At 42.7% G+C, this 9,809-nt stretch overlaps 1 protein-coding gene across 16 annotated transcripts in view; it reads right to left on the reverse strand.

Moving 5' to 3' along the window:
- The window catches only part of DTNA (dystrobrevin alpha), a 328,281-nt gene that overhangs the window by 75,065 nt on the left and 243,407 nt on the right, over positions 1 to 9,809 (reverse strand). For all 16 annotated transcript variants that reach the window (XM_040432328.1, XM_040432338.1, XM_040432336.1 and 13 more), the window contains one exon: positions 9,441 to 9,565. In XM_040432328.1, the coding sequence (XP_040288262.1) occupies positions 9,441 to 9,565 (125 nt within the window). The remainder of the gene's footprint in view (positions 1 to 9,440; positions 9,566 to 9,809) is intronic.

Below are 9,809 nucleotides of genomic sequence, written 5' to 3' on the forward strand. Positions count from 1 at the left end.
ATAGATGCTCCAGAATTGGTATTACATGAAGAATGCAAGTAGTTGCTAACACAGACATGTCAGGAGAGGTGACAGTTCCTCTTTAGCCTAGAAAATACTATTTCCAACTAAATTCATTTTGTGCTGCAAGAAATTCAAAGAAAAAACAACGTTCTTTTGATATTTCAATAATGTACCATGTTTGGATGAAAACATGTAGGAATAATGGATGTACATTTTATATATAAGCAGGAGTATAAATGTCAATGGAGACTAAACATAATGCAATCTATTCACTAATGATAACTGTGCGGGTGATCTTTAGCTAGAATGGTGGCAGGTGTGAATACTCACCAAGTGTCCCTTTTGATGCCAGAAAGGAACAGAGAGTACAGAATTTAGGTACATTTAGGTAAATTTGGCTAGTGGTATTATGTATTTGTAGCTCATCTTACATGTATATTGTAAAACAGATTAACAGGTGATATACAGTACGTAGAACATACAAAGAACAATAGCACAATTTGTACCGAATATAAAGATACACAGTGCAGAGGGAGAGCTCTGTCCATACAAGCTAGCAAATAGCTACAATGTTGCTATAATTAATGCAATTTAACGGCAAACTAATGCAAGTGATTTAAAGACATACACGTCTGACACCTCCCACGCTTGCGCAGCTCTTACCATAACTCTCACTGGCTTGAATGGAATACCATCTCCCCATTCAGTCTGTGGGTGCCTCACCTGGGGTATATCCGGTTAGAAAAGCCAGGTTTTCCCAACAGGTAGAGATCCCAGAAGTGGGACAGACTAGACAGTGTAGCTAGAATAATTCTTTCCTCTAGAACATCAATTTTATCTATTATCACTGTAAGGGATCGCTGTACTTGGGGGGTCATTCTCACTAAAATCGTCGTCCACCGCAGCTTTCGGGGCCAAACATTGCATTTATTGGGACATTTTTCATACACTGAACAGTCCAGTTAATAATCACTGGGTGTGATGAGGTTCCCACATACATCAAAACAAAACAAATACCTGCCCGGCTGGGCTCTCACTACACCTGTTAACGTGGCCCTGACTCGGCTACAGAACCCTGTTCACACACGGAACCCATATGCGGCTTTTTCTCAGCCCGTAGTTCCCCAGCCTCTCCGGCTGTAATCAGTCCCGTACCCGTACCTGTATGGGGAAGTGTGGCCCAACAGTCCTCCCGACTCTGGCCTTGTGACCCTTGAATCCCGGCGTTCCCCAAACTTCGGGCTGTCACAATGCCCTGGTCTCTCAGCCTGGCAAGCTGAGACCACACACAGAGCCTCTGCTCTGGGGGTCTGTATCTCACAGCGTATCTCTCCCCAGACTGACCTACTCTGAGGCGCTTTATGCCAGCCTGATTACAGCAGGCCTCACCTGCGATCACCTCAGGTAGAAAGGAAAACCCGTACTGGAAGGGTGTGGACTGGCAACTCCCTCTACCAAGCCTAGCCACCAGTCCATATAAAATCCAGCCCAAAAAATGTATACAAAAATGTCTCAGCTAACTATGCTTTGCTGAGACTACTGCCACTCTCTGGAATTTATCTGTCTCACCCATCTGAGGTACCTGAAGTGGGACAAAACACCTTCCAGCACTATTCACATTACCACATCACCTTTTAACCTAAGTACTTTTTAGCCACAAATCCATTATAAGGGTGTCTCATGAGGACAATCTCTTTCCATATACCCTGGAAATATGGATCTGATAAAAGGTGGTCACTCATTTGGAAGCTCCCTCTATGTGCGGCTCGTGTTCTGGCCAACTCAAGCTGTCCTTGCATTACATGGACAGCCATGCACTTAAATGAAACATTGTGTGATAGTGGGTCTCTGTTTTAGAGAGAGAGAGAGACTTCTCTGCACTGAATATAGATATAAGTTGTATGAATAAAAAATGGAAAAAGTCCCAAGTGGCTGGAATTTAATTACTTCCAAAGCCAGATTAATAGCCAATTACATTTTAAAATGGTTTTCTGGGCAAAACTAACTTATGGTCATGAAACCCACTTTATACACAGCTAACTTCCTAAAATACTTAACTTACTTGTCTGTAGATCCAAAATCCAAACCCACGTGACCCCGTCCACTGCTCCACACAGTACCCCCGCTTCTCTCTATTTCGGTTCAGGGACAGACTCTGAGCGTGTCAATGCCTAACTGATTTGTATGCGTAAGTGGGTTATAAGGGAATCCAGCCCCCAGTCTTGTTGGATATGGTCATATGAAAGGGTCTATAGTGCTGTCTGCACATGCTCCAGGGCTGGAGCCTCTGCCTGGACTAGAAGAAAGAAGAATTCATCAATGGTTCTGATGTCAGTGGAAGCGCTGTGTAGAGCAGAGGACATCAAGTGATCAGAGTTTGGATCTGGAGATACAGACATTGCAAGTATACTGTATAAAGTATATTAGGAAGTATGTATAAAGTGGGTTTCATGACTAAGTTAGGTTTACCCAGACAAACCCCTTAAGTATATGAATTTTGGAGAAAGTTGGTATGTTATGGATATTGGCCCAGAATCGAATTTCCCTATAACACACACACAGACATTTTATAGCATTTGAATTAAATAGTATTGTTCCAAAACAGAAGCCACACTGCTCTGCTAGATCCATTGCACATCATACACCAGAGGTCCGGATGAGGTGCCTGGCCTTCTTTTGGCCTTAATAGCGTTATTTGCTTTGTCTTCTTGTTATCAAATGAGAAGGAACTTATGACAGGGACTCCAAACAAAGCCTCTGAAGGCAGCGTCAAATCAGCCTTCAAGGGGTTTTCAGGAGAATCTTGATGACTCATCATCAGGATAGATCATCAATATCTGATCGGTGGGGGTTCAACACCCAGCACCCCAGCTGATCAGGATTAGGTCATCAATATTCTACTCCCGGAAAACCGTCTTAATCTGACTGCAAGTGTAAATATCTATAATACTTTTAAAGTTCAAGAATATCAGTACAAAAAGTATAATTTCAGACAAACTAAATAAACAACAGAATGGGTGCAGGCAGTCAAGAATTTCTGTATGGCCAGTGTTCTAGTTGCCCTAGGAGACATTTCCTTATGGTTTTACTGATTGGATAAGCCCCCCAGAGAGCCTAGCTTGGGGGAGACATGGGGGAACATACACATATAGGGTTAAGTTCTATTTTGTGGGGTTTTGGTGTCTTTTCTTCTCCCCCCCCCTTTTTTTTATTTCTTCAGGTAATTCTACCTCAGAAGAATCTTACCTGAAACTGTTTTTTGCTGGTTTAAAGCGGTCCTAAGGAAGAATACAGGACCCTCCTGATTGGCTGTCGACGGTTGCTGGGGGAGAAATCCAGCATCTTGATTTGTCAGGGAGAGTAGCGGCGGGAAACTGGCACCTTTATATTGCGGCATTTCGCTGCTTTGAGGTGCCAGTTTGAAGAAGATCATGACCTGCGCTGGATCTGCGGCTGAAGTCGGCATGGAAGAATTACTCCGGCAGCTGATCCTGAGAGCCGAGTCTGCCGGCGGTGAGGAATGGCTCAGGAGCTGTTTGAGTCAAGCGCCGCCGGTGGGAATGGAGCCGGAAGAAGAGAGCCCAGCAGCGCCGATGGCAGCAGCGGAAGAGGCGGCGGTCTGTCAGCTGATGGAGGGGGAGTTGTCGGCGCTTCCTGTCAAAAGAGCTAGGAAGTCTGGGAGCGCCTATACTCCTCCTCCTGAGGTGGGACGCCGGCGCAGCAGGTTGAAGAGCGCTTCGCCGGGAAGTGGGAACAAGAAGACGCGGCATCAGTCCGCCAGGCGGGAGGTCTCTAGGGCACAGAGTTGCCAGCCTTCAGAGGAGCAGAGAGAGGACGTCGCAGAGGAGCGCCGGCTAGTGGGCGGGGCTACTAGGTCACGTGATCCGCCTGCTTCAAGAGTCATGAATGAGAAGAGCAGTTTGGGACCTTCAAGTAGTAAAAGCGTCTTGGGGCAGCTTGTTGAGGGGCTCCCTCCTCTGGGGATTGAGCCACCTCCGAGCCCCCATGGAAGATTGAAGACAGCCTCTGGTGTGGTCCAGGAGGAACATATGGATGGTGAGAGCTTCAATGTATCGGATTGTCTGGGCTGGTTAAGCTGCTGGCAGAGGTTGCTAGCAGGCAGGTGCCCCACACAGCGTCTGACGTATGGATTAATAATAAGAAGCAGGTTGCTACTAGCAACGCTGCAGTTAGTTCAAGGTCAGTGTTGGAAAAAGGTTTTGGTGTTAATGAAGTGTGTGTTAAGGAGGCTATGGTTTGTGAAGTGTCGCCCCTGGGTTATCATTTGGCTTCCGGTATTAAAGAGAAGATTTGGAGATCAGAATTTGTTGAAATCATGTCCCTGTTGCCTTCTGCTAGGGAGCATGTGGTACGTGAAAAGAAAGCAGATAGAAATGAGGATGATAGAAAGCGTACTATGCCAAGGTCTTTTAATAATTGGCTTCAAGCCTTCTTCATATATGCTGCGGTTCTTGGTGAAAAGCATCCTGAGCTTTGTAGTGGCCTTTTCCAACACTTGGATATTATACTTGAAGCGTATCGAAATTTTAGTGGAATGGCGTGGTACCAATATGATGAAGTGTTCCGCCAGAAGCTGGCGGTGCACCCATCTCTTAAATGGAGAATCAAGGATATAGGTCTTTGGGTGAATTTAATGTTACCTCAAAAATCGTTTACACCAAAAAACTTTAATTCTCCTCAGCCTGGTATGAGAAAAGGGATATGCTTCGCCTTCAATGAAGCAACTTGTAAGTGGTTGTCCAACTGCCGCTACAAACACGAATGCTCTTTTTGCGGTGGCACTCATCCTATGCTGAGGTGTTTTAAAAGGAACTCACAAGCTAACCAGCAGCAGCCTTCCACCAGGGATCAAGTTTCCAAAAGCTTTTAGAAATGCTTCCATGGTTAAGGCAGTATCCTGATCAGACGATGGCGAAGTTAATTTTTGAAGGTTTTCAGTACGGTTTTATAGTACCCGAATTTTTAGGTGAAGGTTGCTGCTGGGTAGACAATATGAAATCCGCAGTTTTATTTAAAGATGTAGTCAGGAGTAAGTTGTTTAAAGAATTGGAATTAGGTAGTATAGCTAGGCCTTTTGTCAATCCTCCTTTTCTAAATTTTCGTATTTCTCCTTTGGGAGTAGTTCCCAAAAAGGTTCCTGGGGAATTTAGACTTATACACCATTTGTCGTTTCCTGATGAGCGCTCTCTTAATGACGAGGTGGATAAGTCTAAGTCCTCAGTAGATTACGCGTCATTTGATGACGCTTTGGCGTTGGTGGATGGGGGCCTTGCTGGCTAAGGCGGATGTGAAATCAGCCTTTCGCTTATTGCCAGTGAGACCCTCTGGATTTAACTCGTTAGGTTTTCAGTTTGATGGTAGTTACTGAAAGGAATCCATGTTTTTATATGTTAAAACTAATTCTGTTTTCTGCCAAGTTTCTGTTCTCTGTAACCATGAATCTTATCTCTTTGGCACTACTCCCGGACAATACCCCAAATATGGAAGTTCCGCTTTTTGCTCTATTTGCCTGTAGAATAGAACGGGTTAATATATGATAGGTTGAATAAATAACTTACGTTGATATGCTAATAAACGGGGTAAAACCCCCTCTATATAACCTGTGTGCACTAATAATAAACTTCAGAGCGTTCATTCAGTACATCATTGTTGTGCCTGTTATTCCCTACTGAGTGAAGCGCTCTCCTGACATCAGAACAAGACTCAAACCAAGCCGATACTAGAAGTTCGGTACCAGGGGTACCAAGTGGGACGTTGAGATTTCCTAACAGTTACTATTTTAACAAATGCATGCCAATGGGATTTTCTTTATCTTGTTTTTATTTTGAAGCATTTTCAACATTTATTAATTGAGTTTTACAGTCATTAGTGCCAAAAGGTGGTTTGTTACATTACTTAGACAATTTTTTGTTTGTTGGTGATTGTAGTTCCAGTTTATGCTCAGAGTTATTGTTTAAATTTTTAAAAGTTTGTGAAGGGTTTGGTATACCAGTAGCAGAAGAAAAGACAGTTTTCCCTTGTACTTGGTAAGAATTTTTGGGCATAGTTATAGATACCGTAAACATGGAATTTCGTTTGTCATCAGAGAAGTTAGATAAGATTAAAGGGGTATTCTCAACACGCTATTTGATACTTACCTGCTACAGGCGCGCTGTCCACTTCCTGATTTCGGCAGGGGGCGGGCTCCATCTTGATTGAAGTCTTCTCCCGGCCGGGCGCTGTACTGAACGCGCACGCCGAGGCCGCGCATGCGCCCTGGTGACTTCTTCCTGGCAAGTATACTATACTGGCCAGGACGAAATCACCATAGCGCATGCGCGGCCTCGGCGTGTGCGTTCAGTACAGCGCGCGGCCAGCCGGGAGAAGAGAAGAAGTCGTCTGCGCACGCGCGGCCACCGCGATTCCTGAGAAGAGCGGTGGCCGTAACCAGGGGAGACGGAAGACAACAGTCAGGTAAGTATATGTTTATTTACTTCTAAGGGGTGGGAATTTGTTAATTAAATATATTTAGAAAAAGGATCACTGTTAAATCATTAACAGATTTAACAGTGATCATTAGGATGAGAATACCCCTTTAAGAAGTTGTTGATTTCGTTACTAAAAAAGGAAAAATGCATTTTGAAAGAGATACAGTCTTTACTAGGGTCATTAAATTTCGCCTGTAGGATTATTCCTATGGGAAGGGTTTTTTCCAAGCGTTTATACTTTGCAACTAGAGGCATTAAATCTCCTTGTTCGCATATCAGAAGTTTAAAAGATGATATGGCTATTTGGTTGGAATTTTTTGAGAATTTTAATGGATCAAATTGCTGGCAAGTGGAGTTTGTGGAGAAGGACGCTCTGGGTTTAGTCACAGACGCAGCTGGTAGCTGTGGTTACGGGGCTTATTGGAATGGCAGGTGGTCGGCAGTGGCGTGGCCATCTTCTTGGAGGGACAATGGGGTAACTCATAATATTGTTCTTCTAGAGTTTTTCCCGGTTCTTGTCTCAATTGTTTTATGGGGAAGTCACTTTAGGAATAGAAGGATCTTGGTCAATACAGATAATAAAGGCGTGGTATTCGCAATCAATACACTGTCATCAAAGTGTGACTTAGCAGTTAAATTGCTGAGGCATTTTGTGCTTTGTTGTTTGAAGCTTAATATTTGGGTTAAGGCTAAATATGTTCAAGGTAAATATAATATTTTAGCGGATTCTCTATCTCGTTTCCAGTTTGGCAGATTTCGGGAACTAGCATCAGAAGCAGAGGTGGAGGGAATGCCGTGCCCTCAACATCTTTGGGATCTATTATGGGATTGATTTCAGAGTCGATCAAACAGTCGGTGGCTGAAAAAACATGGACTGCTTATGCAGCCGCATGGCGGGACTGGGTACTATTCACTAATTCGTTGCCCAGTGAAGTGGATGACCTTGGTTGTGGTATGTTATTTATGGCTAGTCTATTTAAAATAAACTTGTCATTTTCGTCGGTTGCTAGGACAATTGCAGGGATTTTATTTTTTCTTAAGTTGTCAGGTAAGAAACCGTTATCAGCTTATTTTCCTATTAAACAAATGCTGAAAGGTTACCGTAAAAATTTCTCGGGTATTGATAATAGGAGATCAATATCAGTTGAGTTATTCGGGAGTTTATATGAAATTTTGTCTTCCATTTGTTTAGATTTTTTCGAAGTGTTGCTTTTCCGGACGAGTTTTATTTTAGACTTTTTTGCAGCGTTAAGGATTAGTGAATTGGTTTCTGCCAGTCGTTTGGTATGTTCTGGTTTAAAAGTGGAGGGGGTTGTGGTAAATAATGGTTTTGTTGAAATTTTATTGAAGCGTTCTAAGACGGATCAATATGGGAGGGGCAGAATTATAAGGTTGAACGAGTGGGTGGGTTTTTCACTGTGTCCAGTTGTCATGGTTCGTGCTTGGCTTGAAGTTCGTCCGTCTGGTCCGGGCCCCTTTTTAATTCATAAGGATGGTTTTACCCTGACTAAATTTCAATTTAGTGCAGTACTTAAGAAATGCTTGTTGCCGCTTGGGCTGAGCTCTTTTAAAATTTCTTCGCATTCATTTAGAATTGGTGCAGCGACTGAGGCAGCTAGGTTCGGGTTAGATGAAGCTGTCATCAAAAGGATAGGTCGTTGGGATTCTTATAGAGCTAGATTGTATGTTAGGCCGGATTTATTATTACCAGACTAAATTATTTTCTATTTTTTCAGGAAGTCATATAATTGTTTGGATTATTGGCCATTCGTATGTATTCTGGGCACAGAAGAGAGCAGAGAAGAGAACATGCACTGAGAACTTATCTTTGCAGGTGTTTTGGCAGGGTATTAGAGGGATGGGATGGAGCAGTGTTTTAAGTGAAATACAAAAGTTATGCGCTAGATAGCCTCATCCTAACATTTTAATTTTACATGTGGGCGGGAACGATTTGGGCAAAAACAAAACGTGTATGTTATTATGGGAAATGAAGAGGGATTTGTCGCTATTGAGATGTATGTTGCCAGACACTTTTTTTGGTATTTTCTGAAATAGTGCCTCGCTCGGTTTGGTCATTTAAAGAGTAATCCTTTTGTGAAAAAATTTGTAAAAGGGTTAATAGAGCCATGGATAAGTTCATGCCTTTGCTTGGCGGAATCTCTTACAGGCACGTTGATCTGGAAGGATGGGTTGTAGGCCTTTTCAGGTCGGATAATGTGCACCTGTCTAAAATTGGAATTGACATTTTTAATTTAGGATTGCAGGGCGCTATTGAGAAAGGGCTGCAAGGCTTGTGGGGGGTCTCGCCTTTCTAAGGTGTGGCGTGTGGGATTTATCACTCAGCTACAGCTGAGTGGATTGTGGTTTTTAATGGTTAATGGACTGATTTTTAATGGTTAATTATGTATTTATTTATGCTAATTTATTGAGTACCGAATATTATGGTGATTTAATGGGTAACTCATAATAAAGCATTGCGGCCTTTTCATCCAACTTTGTGCTTGCTGTGTTTTATTTCTTAGTAAGTATTGTTAAGTTATGTTTTGGTTTATTGTGTGTAGTGTGCCTCCATGGGTTCAAAGTAAAAATGTGGCAACTTTCCTTCAGATAAAAAGTAATTGGCATTGACTAAGAAATAACAATTTGTTCTTTTGCCTGAAAAATTGAGTTTACCAATAGTAAAGTTATTATACTTTGTACATTAGTGAATATACTCAAAGCCAACATAATAGTATCTATTGTACATGGTTACTGTCACTAAGGAATTGAATTCACATCAGAATTCCGACCTTGAGCATGTTACTCGGCTGCAGCAAAGATTGGGGATACAAAGGATTTGCATTTGTTTTCATGCCCAAGGCTAACACGCAATTCACAGCAACCTAAAGCTCTGTGGTCCTTACAGACATTTACAGTAGGTTCTATATAGGTGAGGAGTATAATACTCACACAATATGAGCCAGGTTTAAAGGCTTTTCAGGCTGATCGGGAAACATAGGATGCAGAGGCTCACGGCTGGAAGCACAGCTTAAAGACTTGCTTAGTGCATTAGTGAGCTTCTTTGCAGGGGATTTCTGTGAATAGTAAATACACATAATGAATAAACCATTTTCTTTAAATAGAAGTTTCATTCTAAGGGTCCATTCACACGTCCATATGTGTTTTGCGGATCCGCAAAACACAGACACCGGCAGTGTGCGTTCCGCATTTTGCAGACCGCACATCGCACTCTCATAGAAAATGCCTTTTCTTGTCCGCAATTGCAATTTTTTTGTGGAACGGAAGTGCGGATCCGCAAATGCGGATAGCACATTCCGG

This window comes from Bufo bufo, chromosome 5 (assembly GCF_905171765.1).
Source record: "Bufo bufo chromosome 5, aBufBuf1.1, whole genome shotgun sequence".
Lineage (NCBI taxonomy): Eukaryota > Metazoa > Chordata > Amphibia > Anura > Bufonidae > Bufo > Bufo bufo.